The sequence below is a fragment of the Cricetulus griseus genome, chromosome 3 (assembly GCF_003668045.3).
Source record: "Cricetulus griseus strain 17A/GY chromosome 3, alternate assembly CriGri-PICRH-1.0, whole genome shotgun sequence".
Lineage (NCBI taxonomy): Eukaryota > Metazoa > Chordata > Mammalia > Rodentia > Cricetidae > Cricetulus > Cricetulus griseus.
The window spans coordinates 52384722-52401072 of NC_048596.1; the positions used below are offsets into that span (position 1 = coordinate 52384722).

Sequence of the window (16351 nt, forward strand, 5' to 3'; positions counted from 1 at the left end):
TTTAAAAATTTAAACAAGAGGGCTGGAGAGATGGCTCAGCGGTTAAGAGCACTGACTGCTCTTCCGGAGGTCCTGAGTTCAATTCCCAGCAACCACATGGTGGCTCAAAACCATCTATAATGAGATTTGGTAGGAATACAAGCCAGAACACTGTATACATAATAAAATCTTCTCTTTTTTTTTTTTTGTTTTTTGTTTTTTGTTTTGTTTTTCGAGACAGGGTTTCTCTGTGTAGCTTTGGAGCCTATCCTGGCACTCGCTCTGGAGACCAGGCTGGCCTCGAACTCACAGAGATCCACCTGCCTCTGCCTCCTGAGTGCTGGGATTAAAGGCATGCGCCACCAATGCCTGGCAAAATCTTTATTTAAAAAAAAAAATTTAAACAAGATGGATGGCTCCCGAGGAGCCATGTGTGAGGGTGCCTGTCCTCTGGCCTCCACATACATGTATACCCATGTGCCTCACCCCCCCACACACACACACACAAAGCTCCCCTCTTCAGGACCCAGACACTGTTTCGCCAAGGAGGGTGGGGTCTCCCAAGCCAGGAGGGGACACCAGGGTGACAGTCCCACTTAGAGCCCCTCTTCATTCATCTCCCGCTTTTGAAGTTTAAATACCTCATGGCATAGAGTTAGCTTGGATGAAGAGTTGGGGAGTTGTGAAGAGCAAGAGGTCTTCACACCCCCCTCCCATCTCCCATACTAAGCCTCCCAGAAGGTCAGCAGGCTTGGGGAGTGGAGACCCTGGCAGGACCTCATGCTGCCCAAGGGGATCCCGTGCACATTTGCATGGAGCTCTTCGTGGCATGCTGGAATTTATGCGGCTGCCCCTGTGGTTCCTAAGGCGAGACGAATCTCCAGGCCGCTTTTCTCAGCAGGAACAAGTCTCTCCTTCAAATCGATGGTGACACATTTTTAAACTCCGATGTTAAGGAGGGAAAGATTTTGAAGACCCCCCAGGGGGAAACCCTTATTAGTCACAGGCTCCTGTGAGAGAAATCTCAGTAGCAGACTCAGTGGGCCTGGGCAAGACAAGAGGCCCAGAGGCCAGGTCACCACAGGAGGAGAGGCAGGAATCGCAGCAGCCAATTGGAAGCAGAGAGAAGAGTTGAGCAGGAAGGAGAGTGAGGCTCTGGTACAATAAGAAGCCATCTGGGGGAGGGGAGCATAAGAACAGCTGAGAGCTAGCTAGGCTCTGTTGGCAGAGTACTTGCTCAGCTAGGTTCAGTTCCCCAGCACCACTATACTGGATGTGACAGCTTACACGTGTAATCCCAGGTCATCTTCCCTTCCATTGTGAATTTAAAGCCATACTGAGAAACATAACGCCTAGATCTGTTTCAGAATAGCGGGGCTGGCATGGCGGCACGCGCCTTTCATTCCTAGATTTGGGAGGCAAAGGCAGAAGGACCTCTGAGTTCAAGAGCAATCTGGTCTACAAAGCAAGTTCATCCAGGGTGTATTAATTATTTTTCTAATGCTGCGGTAAAATATGATCAAGACAACTTATAGAAGAAAGGGTTTATTTGGGCTTATGATTCCAGAGGGATAAGAGTCCACCACAGCAGGCAGTTGTGGCAGCAGGTGGCAGACATGGGGACAAAAACAGCAGAAAGCTCACATCTCAAACCACAAGCAGGAAGCAGAGAGCACAAATTAGAACTGGCCTTGAAACCTCAAGACTGCCTCCAAGGCCACAGCTGAGGACCAAGTGCTCAAATACCAGAGCCTATAGGGGACATTCTCATTCAAACCACCACACGGAGCCGACAGTAAGACCTGTCCCCAAATAAAAACTGAAAAATGAAAGACAAGTTAAGTTCTGGAAACACTGTTAAGAAAAAGAGCAGTCGGCATGGTGACACTTTTGAGGTGCCATCTGAGCTGGAGCCGTGGTAAGATGCCAGCAATCAAGCAGCCACTGAGAGCCCTGACTAAAAGGGAGTCATGAACCCTAGTGAAAGAGATCACATGTCAGCATCAGTGGCAGGTGCCAGGTCTAAAAGACGGCCTTCAGGAACCAGGCAAGAACCAGAAGGGACATGTACCAAGAGCAAGGACCATTCTCTAAGGAGATGTTAGGGCAGAGCCTCGCCTCTCTTGTGGTTTAGTTTTTCTTTTCTTTCTTTCTTCTTCAGTGTTGGGGATGGAATTCAGGGCATCATTTATGGTAGGCAGGCTCTCTACTACTGAGCTATACTCTCAAGCCTCCCTTCCTTGTTTTTGTTGTGGTTGTTGTTTGGTGTTTGTGTGTGTATGTGTGTGTGTGTGTGTGTGTGTGTGTTATACATGTATGCGCACCTGTGTGTGCAGGTGGCAGCCAGAGGTGGACATCGGGTGTCTTCCAACTAACGTTTTGAGTCAGTCTCTCACTGGCCCCAGAGCACACCAGTTGGCTAGACTCGATAGCCAGCAAACCTCAGGAATCCTTCTGTCTCCCTTACAGGTGTATGCCCCTACGCCTAGCTTTTTCACATGGGTGCAGGGAGGGGACATGAACACAGGTTCCCCTGCTTGTGCAGCAAGAATGTTATTCATCGAGCTGTCGCCCCAGTGTGCCTTGGTTCTTCTTTCACTGTTTTAATGGTTCCAGGAAGATCTGGGGGTTGTTTTTGCCTTGAGGGTGGGCTGGGGTGGGGATCTCACTATGTTAGTCCTGGCTGCCCTAGAACTTACTTTGTAGACAAGGCTGGCTTTAGACTGCAGAGATCTGCCTGCCTCTGCTTCCTAGGGTTAGGATCACACAGGCAGTACACAGCACATTGAAATTTGTCCCAGAAGACTATCAGCTCTACACTAGGCATGATGAGCTATATGCAAGGCTCCCTACAGGGCACTATGAGCCCAGCTCTGGTCCTGGTTTTATTGCACTTACTTTTCGATAGGTTGGGGCTAGAGAGATGGCTCAGCTGTTAATAGCTTTTGTTGTTATTCTAGGCAAACAGAATTCTGTTCCCAGCACCCAGGCTAGGTGGTTCACACCTATTTGTAATCCAACTCCAGGAGATCTGACAACTACTTCTGGCCTTTCAAGACACCTGCACACAAGTAACTTACAAGCACAGATATACACACTCACATAAATAAAAAAATAAAAATAATCTTAAAAATAAAAATACCACCCAGGCAGTGATGGCGCACAGCTTTAATCCCAGCACTTGGGAGGCAGAGATGCGTGGATCTCTGTGAGTTTGAGGCCAGCCTGGTCTATAGAGCGAGTTCCAGGACAGCCAAGGCTGCTATACAGAGAAACCCTATATAAATAAATACAAATAAATAAGTAAATAAACTCTAGTATCCATGACCACTTTCTTGATAATGGCCTTCACCATTCATCAAGCTCCAACCACCTGTCAGGCACCTTCGAGGTTCACCTTGCCCCTTGAAGCCACCCTGTCAGAAGATATCGCTCTGGGGTCTACAAATGAAGAAGGTGGTGGGGCTTGAGGATCATTGTACCTTGATGTAGCACACAAAGCTCCACAGAGGCCACAGGAGAAACCGAACACAGCCCTGTTGGGCATAACCCTGACATGCCCCACCCTAACCCCAGAGCTACAGGCACAGCACCCTGTTCTGTGTGGAGGAGGGGAGCGCTCCTGCCCCCCTCCCATCAGGAAGAGGGTAAGGCTGGGCAGACAGAGGTCAAGGCCAGACGGGCACTGACAGGTGGCCAGTCAACCACAGAATTCTCTCCTCAACTCTTCCTGGTTCCCTCCTGACCAGGCCCACCCACCCCCTTCCTACCACCCTTGTGGGGAAAGCTCCCTGCTGCCAGGCAAGCTTGGGATTTAGCTTCTCTGACAGGCACAGCAGAGCTCCCCGCCACCGCAAATGTCAATTCTAGGCCATTTGCTTCGTGGATTTTAATGTCCCTGTTTCTCTTCAACATCCACAGCAAGGTAGCGCTCGCTTCTCAAAAGGGATGTAGTGTTTGATGGTGTTTAAACCCTATGTGAAATACAGCCAGGCGGCAATAATCAAACAGTCGCGGGCCCTGCTGGCAGGGGACAGCTGACAGCCTGCTCTCTCCCATGAGCCACCCCAACACTCTCATGCGGATGGCAATTACGATGTCCAGAAGGGGAGGAGGTGGAATGGGGGCGGGGTGAGTGGAGATGCTGTTCAAGGACCACTTGTTGCCACTGGGAGGGGGCAGTGGTAATTCGATGTCATGGGGGGGCACCCTTCAACTGAACCTCACCCACCCTCTCAGAATGGCTCTGTACCAGGCTACCATCCTCCCCTGCTGTCCTCACCAGCTTCCTCTCCTGACACCTCCACATAGATAGAAATAGCATGGGTTTAGTGGATGCCTATAATCCCAGCACCAAGAGAGGCTAAAACAAGAGGATCACAAGTTCAGGGCACTACAAAGTGAGCTCAAGGCCAGCCTAGGCAACTTATTGATAGTCTCTGTCTCAAACTAAACATAAGACAAAGTGGAGGTAGGGGGTTTAGCTCAGTGGTAGAGTGCTTGCCTAACATGCACAAGACCCTGAGTTCAATCACCAAAAAATAGCATATCCTCTAACCTCACTGCAGACAAAGAGAGTAGGCGTCCTTAATGGTGCCCAGGACAGCCATATTCACCATAGAGCCCCAGCCCTGGGGAATCATTAGGTCCTGCATTGCCGTCTTTACTGTGACCTGCTGTACAAACAGCCTGAGAACCTCCAGGGACACCCTCCCTGACCACATGTACAGTTTTCAGACCCACCTTGCCATGGGGACCTCCCGGGCTGTCCTGTGGGGAATGAGCCCCTCGTTATACCACTAGTTATGTGTGGACCCTCCAGGACACTGGGCATCCTAACTGGAATCTATTCTTTCCCCTGAGGAACCCCTCTGGGGAAACACGCACACAGGTAGAAAGGCCTATGGGAGTTGGTGGAGGAACCAGACCCAGACCCCTCCTGGCAGTCAGTGTCGTGAAAAGACTAGGTCACAAGAGGCATCTGAATCTGAGCACTCCCACCCCATGGTCCCTGTACTCAGCTCAGGCCTACCACAGCAGCCCCAGAAAGTGTACACTTTAATAGACCTTAACTGCAGACTGCATAGGGGACAGTAAAGTGGCCACTTAGAATGTCAGCAGGACAGGGAATTTGCAAAAATCAACAAAGGTACTTCCAAGGTGAGGCTCTGAGGCAGGCAGCCCTGGGGGACTAGAACCTGCCTGGAGGCCTAAGGTGGCTTCTACCCTGCCAGCTCTGACCTCAGTAGATGTAACCAAGCCCTGATAGGGCTCATTTAGTCTTGTGGCTTCCGGGGGGTGGGGGTGGGGGGGCGCATGTCCCCTGTCTAGGAAAGCCAGGTGTAGAGCTGGAACGTGCTAGAACTGACCCTGGAGAAAAAATTCATTTTAATACACCCCCCAAACACTGCTGTCTTCCTTCACTGACTGGGTTGGAAGGATGTAGGGTGTGGTTACTAGGGAGGGGCACCCATGTCTGCATCATGATGCTCAGGTTAGACCCTTTTGGTCATCTAGGAATGCAGAGGGCCCACCCCTCCTGGCAGCCTGTGCCCAGTCCCTAGTGGATCACTCCAGGAGAGCGAGCCAAAAGCCGCAGCTCCAGCCCTTTTCATGCTCCGCCAACTTAATAGTCTCCATTAATTTCAAAACACACACATTCCCATAAGCTCAGTGCTCGGGACAGCACATCAGGGACATGGGCAGCTGCACAGGTGTGGGAGCCGAGGCCAGGTGGCCTCAAGGACAGGAAGCTCAGGACAGAATGTACTCCAGCCACCACTTCACACAGGGCAACTCACAGCCCCCTGGTGTAGGGGAAGCTGTAGCTAGCCCCTGGAAAGGATTTTCTGATGTAACTTTAGTGATAGCCCAAAGATGGGGGCCAGGAAGCCTGTGTTTGAGGCTCTCCCACTTTCCTGCTGTGTGACCCTGAGCAGGTCACCATCCCTCTCTGAGCTCTAATTATTCATATGTCTTCCTCTACAGAGTTTACAAGTACCTTGAATGTAGGCACATGAAGCCTTGTTTCCTTCCTCACTCCAGAGGCTCACACACTGCCAGGAAACCCAGGCCGGGTGTGTGTGTGTGTGTGTGTGTGTGTGTGTGTGTGTGTGTGTGTGTGTGTGTGTGTGTGTGTGTGTGTGTGTGCGCTAACCACTGTCCATATCTATGAAACCAAGAGACTCCTCTTGGGCGGAGATGCCAGGTTGGGACAAGATCAGAGAGAGGGGTCCCAGAGGTGGCTCATGCAATGTCCCTGCCATCCAGCCAGCTGTCAACAGCACTGGATCACTTTCATTCACCAAGGGTCAACTAGAACTCAGGACAGTGGGAGCCCCTCCCTTACTCCCCTTGGGGACAACAGACAGGTGGGTCCTGACTCACAGTGGGAAATTAACAGAAGATCTGGAGGCAAAAGAAACTTACAGGTTCCCTCTGAGTCCTACCCTGCAGTCAGGCTAACCTCACTGGACCAAGCCCTGAAGGCCCAGAAGGGAGCCTCAATAATTCAGAAGGGATCCATCATTTATGAATTTATATAACATGGCTCGACCTTGTGGAAATGAGCCACACTCTTCTGGAGACGGCAAGCATCTTGGTGCTTCTTTCCATAGGGAGGGTGGCTGCCCAGATCTCAGGCCACCTAACTGGCTTCCTGTTCCATGCTGCTCCCACACCAGGCTCCCACAACTAGTGGGAGCTGGTGAGAGAAGCAGAGCTAGCTGCATCCCTTAAACCCATGTCAAAGACCGGGGTTTTGGTTGGTTGATTGGTTTGTTTGTTTGTTTTTGAGACAGGGTTTCACTATGTAGACCAGGCTGGCCTCAAACCCACAGAGATCCACCTGCCTCTACTTCCATCTCCTGGGTGATTGGGATTAAAGGCATGTGCCATCACACCTGACTTGGGGCCCTGACTCTTACCTGGTTCTGTGGTCCCAGGAGAGGCTTAGTCCCTTAATCTGTAAGGGGGGGGGGCTGCACAGGAAGCCTCAGCATCCAGCCAAGGGTAGCCCCAGGTGGGCACTCCTTGTAATATTGGGTGCTGGGGCCCAGAACACAAGACAATTGTACAGACAGCAAGCTATCACCAGGCCCTGTATGACCAGTAAATCCAAATCTTGGTCCCCAGAGCAAGCACCTGCTCACTGTCTATCTGCACTTCCCAGCAGCCAGCAAAGACACTGAATTAGAACTTGTCACCTACCGGATGCTGGAGGGTGGGATGGGACACACACACACACACACACACACACACACACACACACACACACACACCAGACCTAAAGAAAGGCTAAAACCTGTAAATGAATGGCATCTGTACAGAAGGAGTCCTGGGGGTGGGGGTGGCAGGAAAGGAGGAGGAGGGCTTTATCTGGAATGGGGATTGAGTGGAAAATTGACAAGGGTGGTGGGGGGAGAAAAATGGAGAAAGGGGAGGGAAGAGAAGAGAGAGAGGAAGAAGAGAGATGAGGAGAAGAGGAGGGAAAAGGAGGAGGAAGATGAGGAAGAGGGAAGGGAAGGGGTTAGAGGATGGGACGGAAGGTAACCAGAGAGGGAAGTGTCCAGCCCAGGGCAGGCCCTGCAGTTCTAAGCTGAGCAGGCCATGTGGAGTGCAGAGGCTGCCATAGTGGCCTCCCTGGCTCTGCTCTGGCCAGCACTGCCCCTGCCCATACAGAGCTTTTTTTTTTCTTTCTTTTTTTTTTTTTCTTTTGCTGTCGGCGGCCGGCAAGCCTCAGCAAACACATTTAAATCTGAAGTGACAGATAAAGCGATTTACGGCGACAGTTTAGCGTCAGATCACTTCCCACCAGGCAGTCCCTGTCCCTGCGGCCTCCTGCTTGCTAGTCCATCAAGGCGGTCTCTAAATCACCCGCACCAGTCCAGCAGAGGCAGGCTGGGGGATAGCCAGGGCAGGGCGGGGCACTTGGTGGCCGCTCACTGGTGGCCAGACGCTTAGCGTCAATGCCTGCTCCTCCACACACCAGGCTCCACTACCCTTCAGAGCAGCAGGAAGGGATGAGACAAGGGCTTCTTCGACAGCGGGGTGGGGGTGGGGGATAAGAGGCGGGTAGGCTCTCACAAATCAAAGCCCCAGGACTTAAGGAAGCAGAGTGCCACTCGTGCCTTGTTTTAAATAAATAAGCGGCTTAAAAGACTCCCAGCGAGGCTGGCTTGTGGCGGTGAGACGTAGCTTCCCACCATTCTTTAAGGACAGGCCCCAGAACCCAGACCCTTCAAAGGCCTCCCTGACCCACCTCGCCTCCCGACACCTCCTTGCAGGATTAATTGTTCCCTGCGGCGTTACGCACACTTTATTCAAACCTCCCTCCCGGGGCTGTGCCACATTATATTCTACTTAGCTGCTCTTGCTCCTGACTTCCCCAGGACTAATTGACTGGGGCCCTCTGTGTGTCAGGCCTAAACATGTGTCATCCTCACTCCCACACAGGCTGGGACCGAGGATGGTGCGGTTTTCAGATGAGGACCTGAGGAATGGGAGGTGCTGGCAGGAGCCCTCCGGATTCCACTTCAAAGGCCTCGATGGTGCCCTGACACACATACACAGCCTGAGATCACTCTGAAGAGAAAGATGGCTGTGTCTCCACACAAAGTGTGACGTTCATGTAGGCTCTGCCCTGCCCTGAGATGACTCCAAGGCCAAAGCCATGCCACTGGACTCCTGGGCTGGACAAGAATGAGGGTCTTTGTGTCCAGACTTCCTGGTTGGGAGTTGGCCATCTCAGGCACAGGGGCCCACAGACACCAGGCTGCTGAGCTAGACACTCAAGACACAGGCTTAAGGTCACATCCCCCTAGGCAGAAAGAAGGCTCAAACACTGTGAAAGCCACAACACCTCCCATCCCAAGTAGAGAGCCCCAGACCTGAGCTCTCCCCATACACAGCCCTGGGGGTCAGATAATAGCTAATGAGACAGACACTGCCCCCAGCATCTCCAATGCCTGGAGGAGAGAGTGGCTACAGGGGCTCCCTAGCTTATCTTGCCAGTGTGGCAGTCAATTTAATTAAGATGGATGTGGCATACCCCCATGGGCAGGCACCATGGCAGGCACAGATGGCAGGATCTTGAGGCTCTCCAGGGTGCTGCCCTGGCATGTGGCCTTGGCCATCAGCCCCTGGGGTAGCTGTGGGGAGAGTTTAGTGAGTTTGGCTTGCCTCTGTGACCTTAAGCCCTGCCACTCATCAGCCAGGCATTCTTCCTTTTCTCTGCCTCCATCCCCTGCCACACAGCACTCATCCATATCACACACATGCACACCACCACCTCACATCTCACACATGCCAGTCACACCACACGTGCCATTAAGGCAGGGTTAAAATCAGTCCTGGGCTTCGAATGCCAGGTGGCCAGTAGAAAGATGGGGGTGAGGGAGTGACAGGGGAGGGCACTGGACCTGCCCTCTGCAAGCATTCCCTGGGTCCTACACCAAGGGACAGAGATACCTACAACCCACCTAGAGATGCTCTCCCTTAAGCTTCCCACTTATCAGAGTGGGGATAAGGATCAAACCTCTCCCATCCCCTCACAGCCCCCCTCTAGCTCCCCCTATATCCTTCTCCATGTCCTTGCAGCTGGATAGAGGCCCAGGGGGACACTCCTCCCCATCTGGAAACAGAGACAATGTGAGACCAAAATGAAGATGCACACACACACACACACACACACACACACACACACAGTGTGGAAGCCCTGGTAGGACTTCAAGACCCCAGCCACTCCCAGTCCACACTGCCCTCCAGGGGCCATCAAATGCCCACAGGCCAATGCTACCCCTGGCTTCAAAAATAAAAATTTAAAAATTCCCACCCCGAGATAATTGCTCTCTTCTCTCGCCTATTGTGGTGGCTCTGCGGTCGGCAATGAGAAGCAATTATTCACGGCTAATGATTATAATCAAGTCAAATAGAATTTAATGGACATGCATTCTCTTCCTGCTTGAAACTTTACATATGAATTAAGCACATATGGGTTTCACGAGGCTCGGACGCAGATTTATGCAGCCCTGAAAAGCCCCACATTGCCTGCGAATTTTATTTCACTAATAAAGGCTGATTTATGGGCTCCTCGGAAATGCAATCTCTGCTGCCCCCTGGTGGGTGACACTGCCGGCGTGAAGCCAGGGCCCAAGGCTTGGGGAGGGAACCAAGGCCACTGAGGACCTCTGTCTGACCAATGCCAATACTACATCAAACACGGGGACGCCAGCTCTGCATGGGAAATCCATGACCAACACCTGCTTCAGCCACTGCTCGACACTCTGGAAGGGTTCTGAATCCTGACTGAACCTCTTTCTAGAAAAAGACCTCAAGAAAACATACTAAGTGTTGGGTTTACTAAGGCAAGCAAGAGAAGGGACAGCTGCTTATCTGCAAGAGGCACCAAGTCCTTGGCCTTGTTGAGCTGCCACTCAGCATGTTGCTAATGGTGTCACCAGCGCAGGTTTTGAAACCTTGGTTCTTGTGCAGGTGGTGAATGAGTGTCATTTCTACCGTACATGTCCCCAGCAACCTGATGGGCCGCTTTCTGCCATCTCCATTGTACAGAGACAGAAAGAAGCCTGACAGATGGAAGGATACCACATTCTGGGGGAAGCATGACCAACAGGACCACCAGACAAGGGCAGCCAGCTCAGCCAGTGCTGGAGGGTTCCTCAGTGAGAGAACTGACAAGCCAGTCCATGCCCCATGCCCCAGCCTCCAGAGCTTTCTCCGGTTCCATGAATCTAGTGGCACAAACCTTGGTCCCTAAACCCAAATTTGTTCCCCAGTCAGGCTGCCAGGGAACTCATGAGGCAAAGCACCTGCTTTTCCATTGTCCATTTTACAGCTCAACGGGAAAAAGACCACTGGGTGCCTCCCACACCTTTGGCAGTAACCAGCAGGGCCAGTGCCAGGGTAAGGCAGACCCAAGAGACCTCTTGAGGGACTGGTGTGCAAACCAGACAAATCTATCTTCACTCAGATGGATTCATCAAACTCCCTGCCATCTACCCTCTGTCAGGTGCTCAAGGGAGACACACAGAAGCAACAGCTAGAAAGGTAAAGGGACCCAAGCTCTATCTGGCACTGAGTGCCTGCCACCCATCACTGTGTGCCTGAGACAGGCCGGGTGGGGGAAGGGCACAGTGTTATACCTCTGGAAACACTGCCAGAAATGCCACCCTGATCATAAATGTAAAGGTCCAGTGCAGTCACCTCTGCTGGGAGCCCAGTTACTTAAGGAGGTCAAAGAAGCCTTGACAGCATCAGCAGCTCCCCGTTCCAGAGTCCTGGAGGGACCTGCTCCCTTGTTAAGACTCAGGTCAGACAGAGCTTCTGCAAGCCAGAAGGTTGAGAGGAGGTCCAGAAGCAGCTGGGGGCGGGGGTTGCAGAGGGACCAGGGCTGCTTTGATGGGATTTCCTGTGAGTCAGAGTCCTGTACTAGGAGCTCTCACCTGACATTCACAGAGTCATAGAAAGACACCTCTGATGCCCATTGTAGCTCCTGAGGGTTATACGAGGGCGGGAGGGAAGCCACCCGACCTTGTTCCAAGAAGTTCCTATGCACATGCTAGACTTTACTGACCCCAGACACCCGTTCCTGATGACTCCAGAGGCCTCTTGACCTCAGCCGGATAAACACCACAGCGTTCTTCCCTCCCCCAGAAAAGCAGCTGCCTCCACTCTGCTCATCACAATAAACCGCCAAGCCAGCAAGAGGAGAACACATGCAGGAAGCTGAGCAGCTCCCAGCCCAGGCGCTGGAGAGCTGCCAGGGGACTGAGGGGACCTCTCTGTATACTCCCTTCCTTCCATGAGCTCCCTCACCTGACCAGGTGTGGAGTGAGGCAGGGCTGGTGGGGATGGAGAAGCAGCCCCCGCCCCCGCCCCCACCCCAGGATGAAGAGAGCTGGTTTTGGCCTCCTCAAGGGCAGGGCAGTGTGGCATCATTCCAGCCATGTTTTCCCCCATCCCCACTGCTAATGGGCCTCAGAGCTGCAGGGCAGCTTGGCAGAGTGAGGTGCCCCCACAAGGCAGGTCAGGGCTTCAAGAGAGGAAGAGCCCAAGTGCCGCCACGCTGGGCTCCTGTGGCGCCAGCAAACCATCCACACCAGCAACTGAGAGGCTCTCTGGAGCCAGGTGGCGCCCACCCACTTTTTTGGCACAACAACCAAGCTGAATGTGACAAAGTGGCTCCCCAGGCTTCTGACTCAGGCCAGTCACTCACCAGCGTTGACAATGGCATCCACTTCCAACTTGGTGATGTCCCCACGGAACAGGGAGATTTTCTCATTCAGCTGTTTGTCCTTCTTATATTTGGGGTCCTCCACCTTCACAGCCACCCCTGGAACAGGCAGCGTTAAAGGGTCACAGAGAGGACCTTCATTGCAAAGTGACTCAGCCAGAGCCCATGGGCAGAGCCTAAAGGATAGTGATTGGCCACTAATGCTGGTAATGACGTCCTACCCTGAATGAGCACCTACTGTGTGCACACAAGGCCTTTACAATAATGTTCCAGGAAGCATCAGTGACATACATCCCTTTTCCTAATCTTATCTTGCTACATAGCCAAGACTGGCCTTCAGTTCCTCATCTTCCTGCCTCTCCCTCCCAAGTGCTGGGATTACAGGACCGCCCTACCACACCTGGCTTTATACACTCCATTTTATAGGTATCACAATAGAGGCTGAGATGGGATAAGTGAGGTCACAGGTTAGCCCACTTGTACTTTCAGGCCTCAGGAGTTCCCCAGCATGCCCCTGTAAGCCAATGCATGGTGGCATCAAAGCCCAGCTCCCAGCAACTGAGTTACCAGAGGTAGATGGCTTATGTGGCCTGGAGCTGGCTTCCTGATGCTATCATGGGACTGAAACCCAAACTGGCCTCAGGCAATGTTAATAATTAAATGAGGTGACACATGCAGAGAGCCTGGATGTAGAGAGCACTTAATTGATACTACTAGATGCTTCTGGCAGATCCTCCCAAGCCAGTCTACAGGGGCACCTGCCATGCCTGGAGAATAGGGCCTACCTTTCGCTGTCTCCTTCCATGTGGGGATCTTCTTCAGCTTAATGAAATCCCTGCAGAAGTAGTGTTCCTCCCTCTGCTTGTCACTCAAGCCCTTCAGAAAGGCTGCAGGGGCAGGACATGCAGGAAGGAGAGTCAGTGCAGCAGGGTGAAGAGCCGTCCCCATCTAGGCCGCCTCCTCCTGCTAATAAGTCCAAGAGTGCAACCCCGTCCTACCAGCCATGCTTTCCATCACCCTCAGGGACAGAGACACGGAAGATGCCACATCTTGTCCTGCTGTCTTTGTTCAGGAAGAGAAACTGAGGACCAGGGAGAAGGAGGGGTTTGTTCAGCCATTGTAGACCCCAGTTCAGAATTCGACCTGGCCACTTTCTGACACCTAAACATTTCTAGGCCCCTCATTTCTGCATTTGTGGCGGGATAAGATGTCCCTTGCAGAACAATTGCAAACTCGCACGCATTAAGCCAGGCAGGCTGGTGGTGCTTTGTCCCTTGTGGGTCACAGTGTCACTGATGGCAAGACAAGTGTCTTCAAAGACAGACTCCAGCAGATCAGGAGCCTATTGTCAGTATCCTCCCAGCACTGGTTTCTATGCAGCCTACAGGCAGACGTCCCTATTTTTACAGATAAGACAGCAGGCACTTGGAAGGCAGGCTGAGGTCACTCAGATGTTGAGCGAGGACCCAGGCCCCCACCTGCTCACACACTCTGGGTGTGCCAACTTGGTCCCCCCTGCCCCAAGTCAGGCCTTCCCTTGCTGTAGTGAACTTGAGCCACCTCAGGCATTTCTGCTACAGCTTAGTCCAGGCTTATAGCTCAAGGCTCCCCCTACTGGTATGAAGCTGTGTATACACTTAGGCTCAGCCTGTCCAGGTTCCCTGAAACAGGCTGGTAGAATGGAGTGCACCTTACCATCACCAGAGAGGGGATAGCACACAATGAAAGTCACATGAAAAAACCCAAATGGCATCAGAAAACAGATGGGAGTCAGGTCTGGTGTTGTAGGTCAGCTGGTAGAATGCTTGCACAAAGCCCTGGGTTCTGGACTGGAGAGATGGCTCAGAGATTAAGAGCACTGGCTGCTCTTCCAGAGGTCCTGAGTTCAATTCCCAGCAACCACATGGAACCTCACAGCTATCTGTAGTGAGATCTGATGCCCTCTTCTGTGTGCAGGCATGCATGCAGACAGAGCACTTATATACATAAAATAAAATAGAAAAAGTTTAAAAGCTCTGGGTTCCAACCTCACTATTTCCCTCCCCTCCTCTAGGTGAGACTCAGCTCAAACCCAAGGGCATTTCCTGACTCCAAGCTGACCCTTTACACACACTCCCCATTTCCAACTTGTCCTCCTAACTACACCGGCACCCACTGACCTGGTAATTTACCAACCTGTTCCTCAGACATCCAGGTAATTTCCTGCCTCAGGACCTCTGCACCTGCTATACCTGGAATAGTAGTTTTTCTTTTGAGTCCCTTTCTCATGGCCCTCTCCAGTCCCTTCTCCACTAAGAATCTTGAGAGTCTGTGTGCTCCTTCCTGGACCTTGGCCAAGAAGATCCATGTGAGGACCTGTACTGCTCACTGCCAGCACAGTGCACAGTGTGTGCGAGGGTCCATGGCTGACTCAGTGAAGAGCTGAAACCTGAAGGCTGAGGGTCAGCCGGCTGAGCAGTCAGTCATCCAGGCAAAGGGCCTGCCTCTGCAGAAGTGCTGAGGCAAGAGGGAACATTTGGGGATGATGTGGAGGGAAGCTGGACCAGCCGGAGCAGAGAGAGAAGGCAGGGCACAGAGGGATGGAGAGAAGCCACGTGGGGCTTTCATTCCCCTTTGGCTCCCACTATGCTCAAGGGCAAGTCATGGCCCGAGCCTGTTTCCTTCTCTAAGTCAGAGACAGACTCCACCCTCCCTGGTACCCAGATGCTGAAGGTCTGTGAGAAAGGGGCAGTCAAGACTGGCAAGAACATTGGCTCAGTGGCAAAGTGCTTAGCTAGCATGCATGAGTCCTAGGTTCAACCCCACTTCCAGCTTTAGAAAAAGAAAGCAGAACTGCAGTTCAACCCCTTTGTAACATCACAGATTCCTCAGGAAGGGCACCCAACAGGGCAGGATTTGAGAGACAAAGCCTTGTCCACATGAAAAGCAGGGCAGGTAGAGCTTTGGCCATTATGTAGCTCCCCATACCAGTTATCACATGCAATCATGACCAAACACACCCTGAACCTTGGCACAATCAAGTGTGGATGCTTCCAGCCGGCTAAACCTGGAGCTGGCACCAGGAAGCTGTGGTGACACAACCAACTGCTTGCCAGACACTGCAGACCAGCTACAGGTTCTGCTGAGGTGGTCAGGCTGGGACCAACCCTGGTACCACATGGAATGAGTCCCAAAACCCAAGGATACCTAGACTGCTGGCAGACACATCTGACAGATGCCAGCACCTTAGAGGAGAGGCAGAATGACCCAGCCCTTGTCACACCCAGGTGAAAGAAACCTGGGGTGATCTGTCCTTCATAACTTTGGTGACCTATTTTGAATGGCCATAGTTCTCAAGGCCCACTTGCTCCACTGGAGTCCAAATAGAGCACTGTTTCCCACAGACTGCACCCTGTCTCTGCCACCAACCAACACTACACCAATCTCAGGGACATCTGTCAGTCTGTCCATGCTGGTCCCCAAATACACAACCTCAAATGGCCAGCATGAGCCAGATATGGTGACACACAACTGTTATCCCAGCATTTGTCAAGTAGAGGCAAGAGGATAAGGAATTCAAGGTCAGCCTGGGTTGTATGAGACACAAACAAAAGGCCAGCACACCAGTCTCCATCTCCAAACAAGGTCATGGCCTTGGCACGTTCCTGAGGTGCTGAAAACTACACAGCTGCTCAAGATACTCTCTGCCCTGGGGCCCATGCACTTATTCCTCAGCTCAGCTCCATCTTTCAGAATCATCTCCCAGGCCTTCTCTCTGCCCGAAACAGGAGTCACTGCCCACCTTCTTTCAAGTCAGATGCAGACTTAAAGCACAAGCGAGTTTTATTTTTTTATAAAAGATGTAAAACATGCATTTTCATTCTCTATCATTTTTGAAGAGGCGAGAGTATTTCACGGCTCACTGAGACAGGTGTTGTAAAAAGATGTTCGCAGTAAATTTTGATGGGGAAGCCTGACCCCAGACTAAGCTTCCATAGGCTCGTGGGCATGAAAGCTGGGCAGGAGGAAGCAGGCTCCGCCAGAGCCATAAAGCGCGCCAGGCAAACGGGAATTCAATGATGTGTTTTAAGAAGTATCTTTATGACACTTTGCAAGACGTTGTTCAGAGAGATGAGACAGGCT

At 52.1% G+C, this 16351-nt stretch overlaps 1 protein-coding gene across 3 annotated transcripts in view; it reads right to left on the reverse strand.

Moving 5' to 3' along the window:
- Window positions 1-16351, reverse strand: part of Macrod1 (mono-ADP ribosylhydrolase 1) — a 144949-nt gene that overhangs the window by 122739 nt on the left and 5859 nt on the right. For all 3 annotated transcript variants that reach the window (XM_027408418.2, XM_027408417.2, XM_027408419.2), the window contains exons 2-3: window positions 13015-13116; window positions 12212-12328 (exon numbers count right to left, since the gene is read on the reverse strand). In XM_027408418.2, the coding sequence (XP_027264219.1) occupies window positions 12212-12328; window positions 13015-13116 (219 nt within the window). The remainder of the gene's footprint in view (window positions 1-12211; window positions 12329-13014; window positions 13117-16351) is intronic.